This window comes from Hakea prostrata, chromosome 5 (genome assembly GCF_041222555.1).
Source record: "Hakea prostrata isolate BN-2017 chromosome 5, UWA_Hpros_2, whole genome shotgun sequence".
NCBI lineage: Eukaryota > Viridiplantae > Streptophyta > Magnoliopsida > Proteales > Proteaceae > Hakea > Hakea prostrata.
Window position 1 is genome coordinate 15,833,655 of NC_142604.1, and position 24,399 is coordinate 15,858,053.

Below are 24,399 nucleotides of genomic sequence, written 5' to 3' on the forward strand. Positions count from 1 at the left end.
TTTGGGGCTACTATCTCAGTTTTGATTTCTTCTCTCATTCTCTCCTTCCCTAAAAATATCTTCCATCATTTAAATAATTCTTCAAGAATATCTTCAACAATTGTAAGTTGGATTATCTCCAAACCCAATTCTTCTTCTTTAAATCCTCTAAACCCCATCCCTAACTACTCCCTTGTTTTCTGGCATACTACCATCAACCGTGCCAAAATCCTAAGACCCTAAAACATGAACTTTTGAATTGAGATCCTAGAAGATGGCTCTTTTGTTGCTCATCTATCAGCTGAGGACTACATGACTAGCAGAGTTGATGTAGTGGAAATTGAGGATCGAGAGCTACCAGAAAGTGAATGCCTTGGATACCTAGCAACCATTAACAAGGAGATGGAAATAATTTCTTAGGTGAAAACATCAAGCAATTTTCTCTTGTTTTGACAAATGGTGTGCAAAGGCCATTAGGATTGGAGTTTTCCTTTGTAAATGATAGTCGACTCTAATGTATTTGGTGTAGTTGTGCTGGAAGGCCTTTTATCACCATATAACCTCATGCCCATTAGCCTTAAGGCCAACTCTTGGGTAAACTTCTTGAGTCACAAAAGTAAAATAAATATCATGGGCCATTGATGCAAAATCACCACCAAATTGGGCTTTTATTTCCTTAAGAATAGTCTAGGATTGGGTCATATATGTATTCTGCCTTTGATTCCATAGGTTTATTTTGTAATTGGCCAATTTGATAGGCCTAAATATGGGTAGAAAGTAGGAAACAGGATTTCCTTTTTTAAATATATTTCTTTTATTGTTTGAATTTCCTAATCAGTTTAGATTACTTAATAGGTTAATGATTGGGTTAGGACTTTCATTTTTAGCATAGAATTCTATTTCTAATTTTGAGTTTTAATTTGAGTTTGAAACTATGTCAATTAATGTGGCTATAAATATAGATTTAATTACTTAATTTAATAGTCTAGGATTGGGTCATATATGTATGCTGCCTTTGACTCCATAGGTTTATTCTGTAATTGGCCCATTTGTTGGGCCTAAAACATGGGTAAAAAGTAGGAAACAGGATTTCCTGTTTTAAATCTGTTTCTTTTATTATTTCAATTTCCTAATCGGTTTAGATTACTTAATAGGTTAATGATTAGGTTAGGACTTTCCTTTTTAGCATAGGAGTCTATTTCTAATTTTGAGTTTGAAACTATGTCAATTAATGTGGCTATAAATATAGATTTAATTACTTAATTGAGCTATGAATTGGTGAAGTGAATTTTGAGTTTTATTTATTGCTGCCATTGCATTTCTCCCTCCCCCAACTCTCCAAAAAAAAAAAACTTTCTTTTCTCTCTCCATCTTTTGTTTCCTCTCCTTCTTGTTACTTGAACTCCATACTGGATCAACTCTTCTTATCAACAATTCAACTTGCTGTTTCTTTTCTAAAACGATAAGTTGAATCATCCCCATCCCCAATTCTTCTTCTAAACTTCTAAATTCCCTCTTTTCCCCCTTAAAACTCTAGCCATTGAAACCTGTCTCCAGTCCAAAATAACTACTAGAATCCATCAGAAATATAGCCCATAATCTATACCTATCATCACTTTCTCATTTCACATATTTTTTTCTTCTATGTTTCTAGAATTTGTGGATTTTTTTAGCGACCCAAAGTTCAAGGTCAGATCTACACCAGTCTAACCGTGTAATCTGTCACAAACTTTAGGAGCATCATCCCCTAACCCTAGTGACCTTTGATCCTATTAATCCTAAAGGACCAACCAAACCCTAGATCTGCCTATCCTTGTTATTTTAAGGAACCAAATATAAATGCCTTTCAAGGTTTACCCCATTCTTGTATGTCTGTCCAAAATATGAGTTCCTTTCAAGTTTTAACCCATTCCCCTGTGTTCATCTCTTCTCAAATCTATCTCATCTCAAGGAATTTATTAACTTCCTATGGATGGGCTAAGTATCCTTGATACCCAGAATTTTGGTTGAAACAATCAAGACCAGAGAACTCGTCTCGACTTGCCAATACCAATAGAGGGTGCTTCCCTTTTTCTCTTTTTATTTTTTATTGTTTGGATTAAAATTGATGTTCAATGGTCACATGGGCGTATCTGCAAACCTTAAGGGAAGTGAGTTGAGGTTAATACTTAATAGAAAAATAAGAATAAGAAGACTGAGCTATGAGTGAAACCGACCCCTTCCCCTCCTCCCCTGCCTCTAGACAATCTCTTCCCTCCAGCTGCCCTAGTCTCCTCTCGTGCACATGTTGACTGCTTCATTTCGTCCAACCCTCCACCATTGGTTCCTCTATGTTCCCTCTTTGTCCCAACTCTTCCCTAGCCCTTGGTATTGCAAAATGGATGGCTTGCCTAGTCGAGAACTTCGTCAACCCCCATCCTCCCTTCAAGGTTACTCATGCCTCCCTCTCTAGGTTGTGGAAAGTAGAAGACTCTCTCTGTTCATATTTGCTCTATAATGGTGTGTTCATTTTTAAAAGCTTCAATGAAAAAGCTAAGCTTTCGGCAATTGAAGGTGCCCCTTGGATGGTTGGAAAAAAGAGGATTTACCTTAGGCAGTGGAGCCCTGATCTGAAGTTAGAAAATATGAATTTGAATGCCATTCCCCTTTAGGTATTCCTCCCAGGCCTCCCTCTACAATTCTGGCTCATACGAACCATCTCGTATTGCTTCTCTCATCAGCAAACCCCTTCGCATTGGCAACATGAAAGATTGTTGTTCGCCAAAATGTGTCAAGGTCTCCACTTCCTCCTTGCTGCCCATCTCAGTTCTGGTTAGAGACGAAAATGGTCTAAGCTTTGATCAAGTACTCCAAATGGAGAACTTGCCTCCTCTCTGCCATTAGTACAAGGTGTTTGGCCATTTAGATTGCACAGTTTCTGGTGATGCTCGGAACACCTTGGCTGTCGCCTAGACAACTGCCCCCTTATCAGTAAGGTTTATCCTCACCAATGGCATCCTCCTGCCTCCAAGTACCCGTTTGAGAATTCTTTTGGACAACTTGGCGACAAAAGGGAATCGTTTTATTCTTTTGGTGACCTCTTGGAGCTTACTGATCGAGACTTGTCCTGTTTAGTCCCTGCCTCTGTTTCCCTCAATGACTTTGAGCCTTGTGACACTGGCAACTATGCCTTTCCTTTTTCGGTTGCCTGCAAACCCTTGCTTGCAATCCACTGCCAGCCTTTTCATTCTTGGGCTTGTGCCTCGCCTTCACATCTCGTAACACTCTTGCTCTTCTTTGACCATTCTGCTAAACCCCTCCTTTGCTTGCCTCCTCTCCCCCTGTTGGGGAACCCAATTTGATTGAGGTCCCCATTGCCTCCATTCTCCTCTTCTCTTCTTTTCACATCTCCCTTAACCCCTTCGATTCTCTTTCTCACCTTGACGACCCTCCCAATCTCTTGCTTTCTTGCACAGATCCCCCTTCCAATCCCTAGTCCTCCCCTACTAGCCTCTCCACAGTGGGGCCTCTACAGGGGCCCCCCCCTTCCCAAAATTAGGAGGCCCATCACCTCTCCTCTCCTCTCCTCACCCCTCTCTCTTGTCTATGGAGCTTTTCCTTCCCCCTTGATGTGATTTGACTTTGGGCCTCCCCTCATCTACTTCTAGGCCCAGTCTATCTCCCTCTTCTTATTTTAATGCCCCCCTCTAATGGGCCTCCCTCCTCTTCCCTCCTTGAGTTGGGGAACTCAAGCTTCTTAAAAGCTTGGTCAACCCTATTGTCACTCGCTACTCCTCCCTCCTGTCTGTTGTCGAGTATCAAGTGCCAAGCCCTTCACAGTTAGCTTGTGATGGGCCCACTAACCTTGAAGTCTTTGGTGAGCTCAACTCTCGTCTCACGTCCATGGATGACTCGGCCTAATTTCTATCTACAATGATGAAAAGTAATCGCTCCACTAAGGGGCGCCACAAACTAGATGGAGATTTTGTAATGGATTTAAAATCCCATGGGGGGAAAAAAGAAAAAAAAAGAAGAACAAGAACTGGGGCAAAAATTAATCCCCATTCTTTTATTCGTTTTAGCTGGTTGTTATGATTTATTTTTGCTGTCTGGCTTATTGTCCGTGTCGGCTTTGTTTGGGCTTTGCCTTGTGTTGGCTTGTATTCCTTCCCCCTCTACCTTTTTCTGTTGGTAATGAACATTTTATTCATCCGGAAAAAAACCTTTAATGGAAGCTTGTTGTAATATTGATAAACATACTTAGCTTTCCAATTGAAAAAGAAAACACACACCACTTAGCTATTTAAATTTGCACTCTTGGTTGGCAATAAAGGCTGAACCTTTAATATAAATATTTAACATGGCAAATTTTCACACTTAAGTAGTTGAAAGTATCATAATATTGGTCCACCAAGTATCTAGCACCAATTATCAAGTGAACAATAATACATAAACATAAGGTATAGAAAGTTATAAATCCTAGTCTTCCATGTCTAAGACGCCCAATGGTTGAAATGCACATAAAGCTTGAGGAATAGGAGAATCAAGACTTTTTTGATCTTACAAGGATGAGTGCAGATAAGTGAAGAAATTGGAGTATTTTTTTTCTTCCCTCTTTTCCACATGTATATATATATATATATATATATATATTGTGATAGAACAGAAAGTTTAGACCTCTTTGTATCAAAATTTTGATTAGCACTGTCCAAGTTATAGATTTTTTATATAGGCATGTGATCCAAAATATTGAGATATGACATTTATATCTTGAGTATTTTCTCATTTCGACGAGGTAGAGATCCTAGAGATTTTTGAGATCTCAAAAGAGCATTGAAATATGGAAGCAACACATTCCTACCAATACACACCCAAATTTGTTCCTATTTTTGTTGAAAGAAAATATTTCACAAAATCTGTGGTTTCGACTGAGATCTTGAACGTTATGAATACTGTTAGAAAACAAGCTTTAAACAGTCAAAACAGTAGCTGAACTTGAAAAGAAAAGAGAGAAGAAGAAGAAAGCGAAGAGAGGTGAAGAACTAACAGAGGAGGCTTGCTATTCTTGCTTATAGAGCCTAGAATCTCAGGAAGCTTATATTTATGATTTTACTAGAGGTCTAATACAACTTGAGAGACTAGCAACTGTCAAATTAAAATACAGCTTAAAGACAAAACTTACTAATTTTCTACCTCCTAAAATCTGTCCAAAAATAAAAAGTTCTGAAAATAGAAACTATCATTGAAATAGAAAAAGCCACCAAAATAGAAAGTGCAGTGAAGGAAAGCTGCTGCCAAGGCTTGTGCAACAAGGCTGCAGCCTTGGATTCTCTGCACAATTCTCAACAAATACTACATCTTTCCATTATCTTATAATTCCAATCTGGTTTTATGGTTCACATGTTGTCTTTTATAAATCAGGTCTAAAAGGCTAATAGGATATGACAAATGAAATTATAAAGTACCACTGACCCTTAATACTATTTGCCCACTATTTATTGCAGGCCACATTGACTAAACGTGTACTGCTCATCTTTACAGAGGATGTTAAACTGGCCTGCTGAACCTTCAAGGCCCAGCCCCAATGATTTCCCTGTCATATTGATTACCAATGCCCTATCAAGGCCATTGGTTGGTCACCCTATCTGATGTAGCCTCAATTGAATAAGGGCCTGGCTTTCAAGTTCTTTAAGTGAACCAACTCGTTCCAAGAAAAGGTTTCTTCATCTTAAGGTATGGAGTGAATATTTAGCGATGGGGAATTGCGGTTTACTAGTGTTAGAATGGACTGAAACTTGGAGTGAATATAGCTTATAATATGGGGGGTATGATCCCCCCAAGTTTGGTTGGGTTTTGGTTGTTTAAATTAGAAGATACGAGGGTTCTTGTTTCTGGGGGTTCTAGGGGGTACAAAAATCCAAGAAAATATTTTTATCTTGTTCGATGGTCACAATGGGGGTAAAACTAGGATATATAAGGTCACTAGGATTGTGGGAACTGTAAGTGTGACAGCTTGAGTGGTTCAGATCTAACCTTGAACTTTGGGTGTCTGTTCCAAGTAAAATAGAAAAAAATGGTGATAGGAGAAGGGTGATTGGGTAGACTACCAGATGCCTGAACAGCTTTGTAGAGCTTTAGAATGAATAGAATGGCTTCTTGAAGACTATCTATTCAGCCATTGCAAGAATTTGACTTGACTTTACAAAGAACCTTATTGGAGCACTGAACTCTTGAATGTTGTCAGACCAAAGTTGACCTAAACCGGTGTTTTTTGAATGTTGGACATACCACATTGAGCAAAATATTGTTGCCACAACAAACACCCACCAAGGGACTTGAAGCTGAGGATAACTTTATAAATAATCGAAATTCATTCCTTTCCCATTGGGGGATGGGCTTATTTATAGATAAAAGCTGGAGTATCCATCAACCCTAGGTTGATTTCGGAGGAAAATACGCCAATTTGGTGCTGGATTTGCATCACTATCGTCCAGTCAAATGACCAAAAACATCTGACCGTTTAGATTGGTCTGTCCTGCAGGCTATGGTGGTTTATGTTTATGGATCTTTGACTGGTTGAGTGACCATGCTTGTTCTAAGTTATGCTGCTAGATTTTTGGGGTACACTGTAACTGAAAATGATATGATGCCTGTATAAATTGTTGTGTCTATCTTTTATCTTTATTTTTCACTTTCATGGGGGATTAAACGGATTGAAACTTGTCAACCATTGTTTCTTTGCTCTTGCAGAACAGTTGTCCTTAAAAAAAATACCCATTTTCTGAAATTCCTGTTCTTGAAATTTTTTGTTTTTATTTATTTTCTAATTTCTAATACTTAGTTTTACTGAGTTAGTCAACAGATGAACTTAAATAAGTTGTTGGAGACCATGTTGCGGAGTGTTGTTCTAAAACCAGAAAGTCAGATCATCTGGAATCTATATAGGTTGTTATTAGTTGATTTATTTTGGTATGTATACATCTTCCTACTACGCATATTTAACTGTGTTTAGATTAATTTTGATCATTGTGATTGCATCTCTCTGGGACAACACTCCGTTTTCTCTTCAAACTATGTCAATGTGGTTTCTAGTCTGACGTCAAATAACCTTTGCTTGGTTATGATCAACTTGTTTTGGAGCTGCAGTATGTTTAAGACATATCTGGTACCCATAGTTTGTCTAAGCCAGCAGAAGCTTTGTGGTTTAGGTTGTAAAGGTTGCTGACTTTGGAGTTGCTCGGGTGCAAGTTCAGTCTGGAGTGATGACAGCGGAAACTGGAACATATCGTTGGATGGCTCCTGAGGTATCTTTTCTGCTAAATTTCTGACTGGTTGACTATTTTCTTATGCTGAACCATTAACCCCTCTTACCAATCATTTCAATTTGATTTCAGTTTTTCCCCCCTGGGTTGTTGACACACATTGTATAAGTGGTAACTTTGAATTCTTTCGGTTGATGTGGTTACCTTGAATTCAGTAATAAGTTCAAACTTTTTATGATATCGATCTAGGCATATTCATGCAATTTGCTTTTTTCTTCTTCTTTTGTTACATGACTGCGAATCTTCTCAATATTCTACTATAACTAGATTAATTAGGAACCCAAATCTCTAGTGATGAATAGGAGTGTGTTCAAACACTAAGTCTGGCATTTTGAAGATACTCTAATGTAGTTGGTCTAGCCGCATAGAGACAAATGACTCACTTTGGGGGCCCAAACCGAGAACTGGTGCAATCCAAGTTTCTAGTCAACAAAGGGTTGGAAATAGTTAAGTCATTATTTGTTTATGCTGGAAAGAGTTAAGATGAACTTTTGATTAAGGTTCTATTGGCAGGAGATGGTTGGGATTTTGTTAGTTAGAAACTTGGTTAGTTCGTCAAAAATTTGGGAGATGGGTACCGATGTTAGGTTCAGGTGGTTTGAATGATTGGAGACGAATTAAGTTTTGATGGGATGGGATCGAACTTACTGTAATGTGGGGTTTCTTGGGCAGTAGCTGAGTTGGTTGGGGTATCACAAATAATGAGTGAATTTGAATTTTTTTTTTTTTTAAGTTGGCCTGTCAAACTTCCCACTCACAGGGAGTTGATTGGATGCAAACACCAACCCCCAAGGTGAGATCACTCTATATACCAAGTAAAGAAGCTAATCCCATATGCTACCTACTCCCCTAGTTTAGGCCTTTAAAAGTGGCCTGACAAATTGAAATTCTTACCATGTGTAGGACCCGATCCTAGATAAATTCTTAAGAAAAGAAACTCGATTTTGACAAACCCAAGAAACAGGCATGTTGTTCTCCAAGGGCTTGGGCTTTATTTCTCTTCAAGCCAATGCTTCTCTTGTTTCTATTTACTTTTCCCGTTTCCTTTTTGAGGCTTTGTGGATCCTTTATCTTTGGTAATGGATTATTTTTATTCCTGATAAAAAGGGTAAGGTAAACTGATTTAGAAACTAAGTGGCACAAGAAACAAACTCGAAACAGGGCTCTAACTTCTATATAAGTAAATCTCGGTTTCTTATTTTTATCCATATATGTGGCTCATCATTCTGAAAGCTCATGGGATCAAAGTTCAATGCACATATCAATGACAAAGCTTTTCTCCAGTAAGAAAAGCCCTCCAGGTGACTTCTGGATGTGAAAAAAGACAGATTTAGCGGTCCTTGGACCAGTGTACTCCTGACAACAGAGAACATTGCAGAACATAGAAAAGAAAGTAAAGAAGAAAAGAAGAAGATAAAAGAGAACGAGGAAGGTATCACAGGATTGAAAAATAGCCTTTTGGCAAAAATTGCTGGATTAAGGCCTGCCAAATGCCCCCCGGACTCTGCTTGGGCGGAAAGGGTTTGCCCCTTTTGGAAAAGGTATCACTGGGTAAGCAAAGAGAAGAAGAACTGAGAGGGGAAGATCACTAGCATGGCATTTGACCAAACTCAATTTGCTAATTCATTATCAAATCTGTCCATCCATAAATGGGTTAGAAGATAACAATTAAGAGAAGTAAGAACCGGAACTCCTACCTGGGCTCTGAAACTGGAAGGAAAAAAAATCTAAAGCAGATTTTAATACTAACATTTGCCATCTTTTGATGATAAATATTAAATGTAAGATAAGATACACTCCCAAATAACATATATTCCGAAAATGCTACAGGGCACCAAAAGACCTAGCGGACCTGGTTCTTGAACAAACTGGGCCCAGTACAAGGAAATGCTTCTGCATCACGTGGGAGGTGATGCGGTGATTGATTCAAAATCTTTTCTGTTCTCAAAGCCGTCAATTTTCTTATAATGTCCAAACTGGTTTGCGATTGCAGTGAATGGGTAGATAAATAACTTAGTTAAGGGTTGGGGTTGATGTCATTACCCTGTCAGCTAATTAATCATTGTTGCTATTGTAGGTCATAGAACACAAACCGTATGATCACAAGGCTGATGTGTTCAGTTTTGGAATCGTGCTATGGGAGCTGCTAACAGGGAAGGTAATATTGCATATATTGCATTGGATGAAGTCTCACAATTATCATGTGCACCTTGCTTTTCCCAATTGATCATTTTAGCATTGAATGCTCTGCTCTCTTAACTAGATTTTATTCGTTATGATTCAATTCCAGATCCCATACGAGTTCTTAACTCCATTACAAGCAGCTGTAGGTGTGGTGCAAAAGGTACGGATTATGTCATTCTCTGAGTGTACACATATAGTAGAATGGATCTTGAGGAAAAAACTTATGGACTTTGGCCATTTGTTTCCTCTGCTTGGTTCAGCTTATGGTGCACATACAGTAGAATGGATCTTGAGGGAAAAACCTGTGGACTTTGGCCATTTGTTTCCTCTGCCTGGTTAACATAGCTCATGGTGGCGGTTTATGTTTCATTGAACAAAATGAGTCATAGACCAACACAATAATTTTTATTAGGCTGTGCCTTCTAATAAATAAATAACATTTTACTTCTAATGATGTGGTTGTCAGGGTCTACGGCCTACAATCCCTAAGAACACTCATCCAAAACTTGTGGAGCTGCTTGAGAGATGCTGGCAGCAAGATCCATGCTTAAGACCTGACTTTTCTCATATTATCGAGTTTCTACAGCAAATAGCCAAGGAGGTTTGTAGTACCATAAGGACCAAGAAAATGTTTGCTTGGAAATCTTCATATGTTGTTAATGTACCTAATTTTGTTGAACAGGTTGGAGATGATGAGAAGAAATCTGGGGGACTATTTTCAGTTCTCAAGCGGGCCCATCACTGAAGGGTTTGTTTGTAACTAACTTCCTGTAATCAACTAGGTGATTTCCCATCTACTTACGTTGTACAGTAAATCCCAGTAATCTCTTTTTCTTTTTTAATAATTGAACAGCGCAATTGTTGTCATTTTTCGCTTGGTTATTATCGTTCACATGCAGGTTATGGTGGCAGGTCTTTAATTGTAACTTCTTTTGGGATGCCTTACCTAAAAAAAAAAAATTTTTTTTTTTTGGATGCATGAAATCACTTATTTCCGAAGATGTTTCAAGTGTTCTTTAGCAAGTTTACTGCATTTCAGGATAGTTATTATATTATTTCCTGTAATTTATTCATTTCTATGGTAGACACAAATGGAGTAAATGATCTACTTCATCAATCCACAAAATTTTTGAGTCCTTTTTGCAGAGCTTTGGTCATCGGGGGCCTAATTTGGCGTTGGTGTTAACTCTAGCTGATCTTTTGGGTATAATCAGACTTTTAATTACAATGCTCATTTCTTCACTCAAAAACGAGGAAGAGGGCGGGGGGGGGGAGTGTTGGGGAGACTACAATGCCCATTTACAGAATAATATGGTGCTTTACTTGGATGTCTAATTAATTCTTGAGTTTTTTTTACAGGTTTGTACAGTTTATTGGGATTTAAATTTTTAGTACATACTTCAGTGCCTTAAATTACAGATTGCATGCTCCCAAAAGTAGTACAAGTTGAACGTTTTTAGCATTCCATTTAAGATTCTGTTAATTTATGAGTGAAATGTCTATATTACCCTTATTAGAGTTCAATGACATAACTACCCATTTAAAATTCTCGTACCCAACCCTTGGGCGTGACGAGATTCTCTCTTTACCCACCTACACTTGGTCCAAAACTGTTCACCTTTGCTGGAAATCACTATACCATTGCTGGAAAAATCCTTTTGTCCCTTGTCAGAAAATCTCTCTGCCCACCATCCCCTGTTCGGAAAAAATCTCTCAGAGATCTAAAAGGGTAGCCTTCATCGCTATTGCTTCTCTGTGAATCCGTAGTATATGTGAGATCTGTTTGTTTGGCTATTAAAATTGATCAAGAAACTCTACGAATTCTACAAGATTCGATCGTGTTCAAACCCTTAATTTGTAGTATCCATCATTTAACAACAAAAGTTTAGAGCGAAAATTAGTTTCTGTAATGTACAAACCCTGAAATTCTCAACGAAAGCAAGAGTTAAAGTTAAAAACAGAAAAAATTCCACCATTATCTCATACCCTAACGAATTAATAATCGTAAGTAGGAGGTGAAGGTAGATTAAAATCAGGATTTCAGGTTCCAATCCCACCGCCTTACCCGATAGATTTCTCTTGTGCGTCGGTCTTGTCTCATTAACTTCTCTGCTTTTACTTCTCCCACAACGGTGTTTCACATTCGAGGAGTTGCGAAGATCGATCTATTTGATACGGGGTTGAATTTTGCGCATTTCTCAGTCTCAGTTTCCCGATCTGATTCGTGAAGATATGTTTGAAATATCATGTTATTTAGTTTTCAAATTCTGAAGCTTCTTCATTTTTGAGGTAAAAACTGCTAATTCTTTGTTGACCATTGCTATGAACTTTTGTTTGTTGGTGTGTGAGTATTTTTCACACGTTCGACTTGTGACATCAAGTATTTTGCAGATTCAATTGCTGTGATTATTAAGAATGGTAAAGATCACAGTTGTTGGATCTGAAAAATGCCCCCACACGACCATACAAAACTACATGATTATCGTTATATTTTCTAAAGAAATACATTGGTGTTACATAGTTCGGGGAAAGCAATTTAAGAACACCAAAAGGATCGCCCGGCCATCTTGAATAATTGATATGACCTGGTAGCATTCACATGACCAACTACGAAGATGAAAACCCCCCCCCCTCCCCCCCCCCGTATAATTACAATTGGGCAAAAAGTTAATGATAGACCCAGAGGAAGGAAAGCTCTCATGATCTAGACGTTGGGAATGGGTATTTTTTTAATCCAATAATGTTATTAAAGATCAACTGTTGGATAATGATATGATGGTCGCATGACCCACTGGGAAGATGAAGTGAAGAACTCCATCAAGAAATGTTGACACCTGTGGATGATGTTTATAAGAAATTCAATTCCAGCACTATCTTCCCAGTTGAGCCAAAAGACATTCCAATTCAAGTAAGAATTATACGGAAGAGCGTTTATCAGGTCTATTTTCTTGTCAAAAATGGACTATTCATTTCCTCACAAAAACTGATTGATGTGACTGATAAATGGATTTCAACCATCAATATGATATTGAGACACATGTCACACATGTGCAAGGAAATGGATGGTTCAATTATTTGTCAGAAATGGACCTAATATTGGTCCGCATAGAGGGAGTGGGGTTAACGTTAGTAAAATCCTCCTGGTTATGACTTTTGAGTTCTGAGTGAGAGAGAGAGAGATGAATAGTAGCAAAACTCTTACGTGATGATGCGTGCCGTCATCACCGCCATTTGTTCAAGCTTACGTCGATGGTAGTTAAAAAGTTGTCGTTTCTACACAATTGTTTTATCGCCACTAAAGGGGTTGTACGACAATGATTTTGTGCCAATTTACCTAATTTGACATAGAATGAATTTTTTTTAGCCTTTGTACCATTTTTCCCAATTCAGCACAAAATAGAAACTAAAATCTTGTATGGGTAGACATGTTTCTTTGATAAAATTGATACAAAATCTTGTATGATATATACAATACGGGCCAGTTTGCTCATGTGTTTTTCCTGTGATTTTCAATGCTGATCAAGAAAACATCGATCGCTGGTGTTTGTTCCAACCCCAGCTTTAGGTCACATAGTTTCATTAACAGAGCTAGCAAAGCTTCTGGTTGCTAAAGACGATCGCTTTTCTATCACTGTTCTTATCATCAAAGCTCCTGATTCACCCAGCATAATTAAACGCTATCATTAAATGACTTGGCACTTCTTATACCACTTCCATCCGTTTCATCACCTTGCCCGAGTCAGAATTTCCCTCGCCTGAAATGGCTAAGACCCCCGAAGGAATCATATGTCTCTCTTCATAAAAAAACCACAAACCTTTCGTCAGAGATACCATCAACCAACTCTTCTTCAAGTCCGATTCTCAAACTCAGTCAAGACTGACTGGGTTAGTCATAGATCTTTTATGCACCTGCATGATGGACGTAGCTAAAGAATTCGGAGTTCCTTCCTAGTTACCTCTACTTTCCTTCCACCGCAGCCCTTCTGAGTGTGATGCTTCATCTCCCAACACTCGATACCCAGATCCTTACAGATTTCAAAGACTCAGAAACCGAGTTGGTCATTGCGAGTTTTATCAACTCAGTTCCATCACATGCCTTACCTTTGGTATTGTGGATCAAACAGCAAGAGAGGAGAACTGGTTCTATTAAAACCTTCATCATCTATTAGAACCTTCCTCCGGCCGTTCTCTGGAGAACTGGTTCTATTAAACCCAGAGTATAAGCCCCACTAAAGTGATTAACCTGGTAAAAACTCTTAATTCTTTGTTAATCAATGCTATGAACTTTCGTTAATTTGCTGCTGTATGAGTATTTTTCACAGTATTCTAATTGTAACATTTAGTATTTTGCAGATTCAATTGCTGTGATTATAAAAATGGGAAAGATCATAGTTGTTGGATCTGAAAAATGCCCCCACACGGCCATACAAAACTTCAAGATTATCATTATATATTCTAAAAGAAAAACATTGTTGTTATACGGAAAAAGCAATTTAAGAACACCAAAAGGCACTTGCATGTAGGCATGTAGCTCTACAAATCAACTCTCCAGATGCTCTACCGAACTAAGAAAAAGAACTCTCCTGATGTACCTTTAGCATGATTTTGGTCGTCTGAGTGAGTACCTTTTGGTCGTTCTAGGCTAGGCTAGTAGGTAGACAACTGAGGGTAAGTAGGGCTTATAATTGTAATTGGGACAAAAAGTAATAGTAGAAGTAGAACTGTAGAAGTGTAGAACACAGAGGATAGGAAAGTTTTTTAAATGACTGAGACATTGGGAATGGGTATTTCTTTAATCCAATGATTGTAATTAGAAGGATTCTTCAATTGTTGGATAATAATGGTGCATTGATGACATGAGCCACTAGCAAAATTAATGAAGTGAAGAACCCATCAATCATGCGAGCTAAAACTAAACTATTGAAACGTTGACACTTGTCGATGACGTTTACAAGAGAATTCAATTCCAGCACTATCTTGTATCTTCCCAGTTGAGCCAAAAGACATTCCAATTTAGGTAAGAATTAATTATACGGCACAGAGTGAGTGAGGTTGACGATACCAAAATCCGCCTGGTTATGACTTCTGAGTTCTGAATGAGAGAGAGAGATGAATATGAGCAAAACGCGTACTTGATGATGCCTGCCGTGTCTGCCGTCACCACCTCCATTTTTTTTTCTCTTTTTTAATAATAAAAAGGTAGAGACAATGCTTGAATTGACACGTGGGGTTTTGAGATTTCATTGATATGAGACTTAGTATTAGATGCCACCTTAACCGTACTAACAAATTTCTCCTGGAGTATGATAGATTGAAACCCACACTAGTTAACTCCGCAACCACAACCACAACCACAACCACAACCACAACCAAGATATTAATAAGGCTAACATGCCAATGTTTATTAGATTTAGGTAAAAAAGTCAAAATGTTGGGCCTAATTGTACCAAATGGTCTTTGATTTGTAATACCACTTGTCTTGCTTTGTTCAATCCTATTCGGATTGCCACCAAAATTACCTTAGTTTTGTTTGTATTTGCTATGCTTCCATAATTAAGATATTGAATATGTCCATCCCTATGAATACCATGCTCCATCCTGCATTTCTTATCCGTTTGTTATATATCCTTGTACAAAGCAACATAGAGAATTAGTGTTGAGTATATATTGAGTATGGTCTTCTAGCAATTTCTTAAGTGGGTCTGCAGGGTCATTTATTGATGGTAAGAGTTGTGGATCCATTATCCACCTTAAAACCTGTCTTAAGACATTATTAGATTTTGGTTGGTTTTTTTTGAAAAGTTCAAGATTTCTCTCTTTTCATATAAAATAACAAATTATTGTAAATGAATAAAAAAACCAATTTTTAGTCTCCTTATCCATATGAAGACAGGAGGTGGTTGCATTGCAAAGATGTAATGGAAGTGTTATCTTAAACCAATTTTTGCTTAGTATGTCGATGCTAATTATAAAATCGTCATTTCTACGCAGTTGTTTTATCGCCACTAAATTCAAGATTATCGCTCTCCCCCCCCCCCACCCCCAAGATGATAGCTTTATATTAGGGGATTCAACAGGCGAGTTGAGTCAGCCCAACATTGAACCCTAATTTTATCCTTGAAGACTAAAAGTAAAGCCCAAGTCTAGGGGTGTTAATGCTGTAGTTTAGAGCAGTTTCAGGCTAGAATTAATGGTTTCAGATTGAAAAACACCCAACCCAAACACGGCTAGTTAACAAAATAACGTTTTCGGGCCTAGTTTCGGTTTGGTCCAATTTAGGTTTGAGCTGACTAACGGTTTGGGCCAACAATTTAGATTCAAGTTGACTAATAGTTTGGGCTAATGGTTTATGTTATGCAAGAAAAAAAAATAAAATAAAATGATTGAGTATCTTGCAACAAAAGCCAAAATTCCATGCAAAACCGAATTGCTAATGGTCAAATTTCATTAAAAAAATTAAATGTCATTCCACATTATAGAAAACCCACCCACCCTATAGAAATCAAGAACCCATATAGTAAGTAGTAACATAAAGACTTCAAGCTCATTCCTGAGGCTCCATTGGATGGTCCTCGAAAGATAAAATTTCAAACTAATAACCCTTTTAAATTCCATCTTGTGCTATGATTTTATTGTCTTGAAATTAGGTTATTATTTTGTGAGAATGTAGATTTTTCCCCCCTATATGAAATCCTTTTTTTTTTTTTTTTTTTTTTGTGGGTATTTAGTTAGATATGCAAAAGAAATACCTATAGATTGGATAAGTATTTACTCAATTTAAACAACTTTTATACATATAGTTGGACATTCATACTTAATCCTTCTGATTGTTGCATACAAGTAATAAAATGATTATTTGATCTTTGAATTCATGCTCAATTTTTTTGATTGTTTATACCAACTACCTAGTGGTGATATGGTGATTTAAACAATATTTGATTTAAACTATAAAATGGGTTACAACGGATTGCGGTTTGGTTTCGAGTTGGTGCAGGCTCTGCCCCCCTCAGCCCATTAAGGTTCGGTTCAGGCTATAACAGTTCGGTGTAGTTCGGTTTTAGCGGTCTAGGAACAAATTGACACCGGGACCCAAGAGCACACAAACCCGGGCAAGGGTTTAAAAACACAAAACCCACCCACGCACAGGGGAACCGGGGGGGGGGGGGGGGGGGGCGCTCTCACCCCCGACAGATTTAGCAATACAACGGCAACGCCAACTTGTTCTTCAGCGGAACAATGTGCCAACACTTGACACCACTACCACTGCGCTTCTTCCAAGTTTTAGTTGCTGCGCGGTTTCCCACAAAGGAGCTCTGAGAGAGAAGGATGGTTGAGGTCATAGAATGAAATATATCCGAGAAAAAGGAGAAACCTATTGTGATTTTTCCACTAGAAATGCCAATGAATAATCTGAGCTAGGGAATGTTTATTTTGGTTCAATAAATGTCACCTAATTCCAAGATTGGAATAGAGTCTAACTCCAGTTGAAACTATGCAAGGCAACGCAAAAACAACAAACAAAAAACAAAAAAAACCGTGGTCAACCTTGGAGAAGTGGTTTAAAAACTTAGTCACTGTAGTTTCTTCCAGGGCCCCCGAGAAAAACAGTCAGTATATGGCCGAAACAAGATTAAAAGGGGGTCCCTGTGAAGGGGGGGGGGGGGGGGGGGGGGGGGATGGAGTCAAAAAGATGAAGAGATAAGAAGAGCAACAGGATTAGGGATATTTATGGTAGAAGGATTCTTTAGATTGTTATCACCAAAAAGCAATGGTACTCAAAAGGCATACTGAATGTTATTTAGATTGTCAAGATTGTCACTTGTCTAAGACTCAAACTTTCAAATTTTAAAGTTATTCTAAATTTTTTAAATTAAATGAACTCACATAGAGTCGGGTTGGCTCAAGGGCGGAAACCCGGCCCGACCTGACCCTAACAGGTTTAGCTATTTTGCAATGGGATAGTTTTGTCTTTTGACTTTATGAGGCCAATATGAGTATTTCACTTATGAGTTAATAAAATCTTGGATGGAATGTTAAGAGTGTGCAACCTGTAATTATAGAAGTGTGAATTTGTAATTTAGAGCACTAAAGTGTGATATGCAGAGTTTAAGCCCCACTAAAGTGTGCATCCTGTAAAATAACTCTTTATTCTTTGTTGACCAACGCTATGAACTTTTGTTTGCTTAGTTGTGATGATAAGAATGGAAAACATCACAGTTGGTGGATCTGAAAAATTGCCCCCACACGGCCATACAAAATTCCAAGATTATCATTATATTGTCTAAAAGAATAAAAATTGTTGCTACATGGTTCAAGGAATACAATTTTAGAACACCAAGAGACACTTTCATACGGGAAGAATGGACTATCTTAAATCAGTTTCTATGGCCTTGTGGCTCTACAAATCAACTCTCCTGATGTTCTACCAAAATAAGAAGAAAAAAACCTCTCCCGATGCACCTTTTTCTTCGTCTAGTATGATTCTGGTTGTCTGAGTGAGTACCTTTTGATCGTTCTAGGCTAGTAGGTAGAAAACTGAGGGTAGGAGTTATAATTATACTTATAATTGGAATAAAAAGTAATGGTAGAAAATGGATGATAGGAAAGTCTTTTAAATGATCTTGACATTAATGGGTATTTCTTTAATCCAATGATTGTAATGAGAAGAATTCAATTGTTGGATTTTAAAAATATTACGCGTCAGAATCTGATAGCAACTCGGAAGATACAACGACAAGCAAAATATAGGCAAATTAAGTTTATGCAGGGAATTATATAACCTCCTGTTATCTTTTCATGACATATAGCTCTCTTCTTTTGACTCCTATGTATGATCAAAGTGCTTCAAAGCTACATTATTTATTTATCCTAACGCCAATATCTCAACAAAGAAGAAAGAAAAAAGGAAAGAAGAAGAAAAAATGACGCCAAAATCTGATAAGCTTTGCAGCCTTCTCCCGTGAGGAAAAAGCTGTTCTTTTGTTCTGGTCAGATCTTGGTGGTCTAAGCATTGTTGTGATTTGTTTGTTTTTTCGGTAACCACTAACCAGCAGAAGAGTTGTGATTCTTGTGAACTGAGGGCGGAGGATAGATGCATTCACATGACATGACCCACTATATAGGAAAATGTATAAAATGAAATGATGAAGCCCATCAATCATGCAAGCCAAAAATAAACCAGAGAAAGAGAAATGTTGACACTTGGTGGATGAGGGTTACAGGAGAATTCCAATTTAGGTAGGAATTGCATGGACCAGAGAGGGTGAGGTTGACGTTATGAAAATCCAGAGACAAAATAATAGAGAGGCTAGTAGCAAAGCACGTCCGTGATGATGCGTGCCATCACCACCACCATATAATTCGGAAAAATATCAAATCAAATTAGGACACACACAACATTCCATTTCCATCTCTTGTCGACATTTCACTTTGTCATTTCCACACACTCGTTCAAGCTCAACTTGCGATTTTGCCTCAATGCGCAAGTGGACCATTCGTCTGAAAGCACGGCATAAGCATTAATTGTGGTCATTGATTAACAAGCTTCTTAATGTGCTCTTAGCCTCTCATGGTGTCTAGAAGTTTCTGTCGGCATGTCGAGCTGGTAATAAGGGAAGAAATTGTTTCAATTCTTCTTTTGTTTCGTGAGAAAAATTATATTTTTTCCATGACTTGAAATGAAAATGTTTTCAATCCAAAAAGAGAGAAAAACATAGTCACTCACCATCCTATCATAATTTTCGTTTTGGGTCTTGAATTTGTTATTTGTCACGGAAGGCAGAGTAGAGTCTCCAAGCTTCATAGGTGGCCATTGAGGGATCAAGCATTGACATCATGGAATAGTCGTATTTTGTGATTCATCGGAGTGGAATGATCATCTCACCTATCAGATTTGTATATTGAGCATTGTAGATTGAGGTATGAACTGTACACTTCCTCGTATAAACTTTTCTAGGTCATTAGCTGGTTGAGACTATAGTTTTCAATCAAGACATAAGAAGAAATTCTCCAGTAAAATTTTTCTTACCAGAAAATAAGAAAATAAGAAAGAAGAAAAAAAGAAACTAGGGAATCTCTAAATGAGTATCCAATGACTTAGGATTTAGTCAAATGTAATATTCCAATTCAACAACACATGTTAGATTTACCTTAGTCTTTGAATTAGAGTATTCTACATGTTTGCATCTTATAACTCATTGAGCATTCATCAGAAGATCTTTAAAGATACTTTCTTATTACTATTTGCCCAGTTGAATTCATATTCATGATCTTAAACAACTTCTAGTATATGGGAAATAAAAATCACTCTTGAATTATTCAAGTACATACGAAGAAGCAGAAAGGATGGGCAATGAATAAAATGAATACTATTTAGCAAAGAGTCAAAGCATTGACTAGAGAGGTTGCATTACTTCTTCTGTAGATGTTTCAAATGGTGGGAAGCAGATAATGGATATTGAGATAATCAGAGATTTAGCGAATGTGTTTCTAGAAGATTTGTCGAGTTTGTCTCCTGAAAGGAAATTGGAGTTAACCATTGACTTAATTCCAGGAGCAAGCTTCAATGTTGAAAGATCCATATAGAATGACATTGATAGAGTTGAAAAAATTGCAAGGTCAGCTAAATGAGTTACTTGATAAGGGGTTCATCCAACCCAATGTTTCACAATAGGGTGCTCCAGTTTTTTTTGTAAAGAAGAAAGATGGTAGTATGCGACTGTGCATAGATTACCGTGAGTTGAACGAGCTAACTATCAATAACAAGTATCCTCTTCCTAGAATTGATGACTTGTTTGATCAGTTGAAATGTGCAACAATGTTTTTCAAGATAGATCTGAGATTTGGATATCACTAGCTGAGAGTGAAGACCATTGATACTTGTAAGATGGCATTTAGGATAGATATGGATATTATGAGTTTAGAGTAATGTTGATTGGTCTTACTAATGCACCTGCAACATTCATGGATTTAATGAACTAAGTATTTCAGAACATGTTAGATAAATCCATCATCGTGTTTATTGATGACATCCTTATCTATTCAAAGGACAAATATAAACATGTCAAACACTTGCATTTTGCTTTACAGCAATTGAGAGAGAAGTTGTATGCAAAATTCAGCAAGTGTGAGTTTTGGTTGTCTAAAGTGGTATCCTTGGGACATATAGTATAAGCTGAAGGGATTAGAGTTGATCCAGAGAAGGTCAAGGCTGTGGCAGATTGGGATAGACCCAAGATGGTCATAGAGATCAAAAGTTTCCGGGTATGGTTGGATATTATTGGCATTTCGTTGAGAATTTCTCAAGATTATCGTCTCCTATGATAAAGCTTACCAGGAAAGGAGTTAATTCGTGTGGAACGAAGCTTATGAAAAAAGTTTTCATGAACTCAAGAAGAGGCTGACTAATGCTCTAGTGTCAATTATACAAAATAATTTTGGAGGTTTGATAGTGTATACAAATGCATCTAAGATTGGTTTAAGGTGTGTCCTAATGCAATATGACAAGGTAGTAGTGGCATATGCTTCTATACAACTGAAAGAGTATGAACATAACTACCCTACACAAGCTTTGGAACTTGAAGCGGTAGTGTTTACTCTGAAGATATGGCTTCATTACTTTTATGGTGAAAGAATAGCAATATACACTGTCACAAAAGTTTGAAATATTTCTTCACCTAGAAGGAATTGAATATGAGGCAGTGTAGATGGTTGGAATTGGTGAAGGATTATGACTACGATATTCAATGTCACCCAGGAAGGTAAATGTGGTTGTTGATGCTTTTAGTAGAAAGAGCAACCGACAAACTATAGATTTGACATCTTTAAGTAAGCCATTGTTGTATTTTATAATTGAATATGCATTAGAGATTTGCCAAAAGGTTCTAAAGCTATTGATCCTAGCAGCTATATCAATTTAGCCAAACTTGAGGGACATAATTATAGAATTGTTGTTTACCGATCCAGAGTTGAAGAAGAAGATTGAGATGATTTCTTTAGTTTCATAGAAAATACCGAATTTCTCCCTAGCCTTTGATAATGCTTTGATGTTCAAAGGAAGGATTTGTGAGTCAGAAGTGGAAGAGCTCAGAAAGGAGATCCTGAGTGAAGCTCATTAGTTCATTTTCCGATTCATCCTAGTAGTACGAAGATGTATCAGGATCTAAGAGAACATTTTTGGTGGCATCGAATGAAAACTGATGCGCTGAAGATTTTGTTGCCAACTGTAGTACTTGTTAGTGAGTGAAAGATGTTAGACAACCATCATCAAGTCTCCTACAACCACTTCCGAAACCTAATTGGTAGTAGGAAGACATTGCTATAGATTTTGACACAAGTTTTCCTCACACAAGCAAGAAAATGATATGATTTGGGTAGTAGTGGATAGATTGATAAAATAAGCTCATTTCATACTGATGATGATCACTTATACTATGGACAGATTGGCAAGATTATATGTGGATAATGCTGTGAGATTGCATAGTGTGCCAGTCAGCATTGTATCTGATAGAGATTCAAAATTTACCTCTCAATTCTGGAACAACCAACAAAAAGCACTAGGGACCCAGTTAAATTTGAGTACTACTCATCATCCTCGGATGGATAGATATTTAGAAAGGACCATTCGGATACTAGAAGAGATGCTCCAGCCTGTTTTGTGGACATGAGTGGTAACTAGGATGATCACCTTACATTGGTAGAATTTGCATACAATAACAATTACTAGCCAACGATTGGAATGACTCCAATTAAAGCTTTGTATGGACGTACTTGCAGAACTCCTCTATATTGGGTAAAGTTGGAGAAAGACGTGTCCTAGGTCCAAAGTTGATTGAGATCAATAGTGCTATGGTTGATGTGATAAGAAAAAGAACCAAGACTACACAGTTCAGATTGAAGTCCTACGCAGACCAAAGGACATATTTGGAATTTCAAGTTGGTGAACGGGCTTTCTTGAAGGTTTCACCAATGAAGGATGATATAAGATTTTACATTAAAAGAAATATCAGCTCTAAGTATATTGGACCCTTTGAGATTATTGAGAAGGTTGGGCCAATTGTTTAAAACCCCCTAAAATCCCAACATGATAACCCATCATTTCAAGTCCATGAACCCGGAGTTCTAGTAGAAGGCAACTCTGGACCATTCGAGTTGAGCCTGGGAGTTTGAAAATTGAACCTTTGGACTTGGATGAAATAGAAGAAGACCCAGCTAGTTTAATGGACTTCAAGAGGAGAGAGTGAGTTTGTCTGAAAGGTATAAAAAGGAGATTTGGCATGCATGAAAACCTATGCTAGAGAACTCCAATGCCAAGGTAAATTTTACTGATTATTCAATCTTGTTTAGAGGAACCTACCTTCTGAAGCCCGTCAAAATCGGCTTTCACATGTGAAAGATACAGGGCTGGTTGATTGGGTCGAGTGCTCAGTTTGACCAACTGCCCCCTGCCCATAAAATGGCATTTTCAGCAATTGAGTCAAGAAACCTTATTTTATGGTTTTCTCACCTTATAAACGAATTGTTTATGCTAGTGGGAGGCTGAGAGCATGGGAGAGGAGAAGAGCTTGGAACTTGGGGGATTTTCGCATGTGAGGCGGTGTGAAGCGCGATTTGTGAGGATAATCACGTGTTGAGGTAAGAGGACAATAGAAACCCTTTATTCCAACTATTTTTCATGGTATTTTGATGGATTTTGCAATAATGGTAGTTCTGGAAGTTAGGTTATAATGAATGTTTGTTTTTGTTCCCTTTCATGTTTCCCAATCCCATTAAGCGATGAATCATGCTATCTTTTCATTTTAACACCGATTCATCCTCTTTAAGATGCCCGGGAATGAATATTTGAGAACCAATTTGGGGATTTTTGATTTGGGACCAATTAGCTAGGATGATTAGAAGGTGTTTTTGGGACAATACTATTGTTCCATTGAAGTCCCAAAAACACTCAATCGGTTTGATTTCGAAATGAGCTCAAACTAAAGCAATTTGGTCACAACCTAGGGGGCGGTCGACCGGCCGTGGTAGGCTTGACTTGCTGCCCCGGGGCGGTCAACCGGCCGTGGTAGGCTTGACTTGCTGCCCCCTATCCGGGAGTAAAAGTTGGGTTTGTTGATGCTTGGTTTGGTTTTTCGACTTAACCTAATTGAGTCTTTATGTTTTATAGGGTTCTTGTGGATAGTTTGCACTCTTGATTGTGGATTTGTTGGACATTCAGAGACTAATTTGTCGTTGACAGGTGAAGAAAGACATTATCATGTGTCGTATTTGATTTGATTCTAGTTCTTATGATTGCAAATGTTATATTACATTACTATGAACTATTGAGGGACTTCATACGGATAGGTAAATTGATGTTTTATACTTATGTTACTATCCAATTCATTCAATTTATGTTTGAAAATATGATGTGTGGTGTATATATATATATACACACACACACACACATATACTAACCCGGGGTTATGGGTTTACCCATTACTCTTGATGCCTATGCATTCAATTAGATTCACTAGGTACATGGTCAATACGTGTCTAGGTATAGTGGCTAGTAAACCTCGATGAGTGCTACTACCCATTCGACATGGGCATTGAAGTCGAATGACCTATGATCGACAGTGGCTAGTTCCTATATTTATCTAGCACGATGTGTGATTTTCGTGGGGAGGCTCAGGCCCACTATCATCATGCAATTGGGAAGGTTGCATATGTATAGTGTTGGACTTGTGGTACTTTCATCTTGATGTATGATTTCTGTGGGGAAGCCATGAGGGAATTTGCCTATGCATATGTGGATAGCTATAGGGTTACAAGATGTTAGTCCAGGATGATGTGCGATTTTCATGGGAAACAACATCTCTAGGTGAGAATGATACGCGGAGCAAAAGGGCATTAGCCATAAGAGAAAGTATTAAGATCACATGTAGCATGAGACATAGTT

General features: G+C 37.8%; 1 protein-coding gene across 1 annotated transcript in view; it reads left to right on the plus strand.

Moving 5' to 3' along the window:
- LOC149015413 (serine/threonine-protein kinase STY46-like) overlaps positions 1–10,657 on the plus strand; it is a 37,703-nt gene extending 27,046 nt beyond the window's left edge. The window contains exons 12-16 of the mRNA XM_089155401.1: positions 7,167–7,262; positions 9,358–9,438; positions 9,571–9,624; positions 9,931–10,065; positions 10,147–10,657. Coding sequence (XP_089011527.1) covers positions 7,167–7,262; positions 9,358–9,438; positions 9,571–9,624; positions 9,931–10,065; positions 10,147–10,209 — 429 coding nt within the window. The 3' untranslated portion in view covers positions 10,210–10,657. The remainder of the gene's footprint in view (positions 1–7,166; positions 7,263–9,357; positions 9,439–9,570; positions 9,625–9,930; positions 10,066–10,146) is intronic.
- The last annotated feature ends 13,742 nt before the right edge of the window (positions 10,658–24,399 follow it).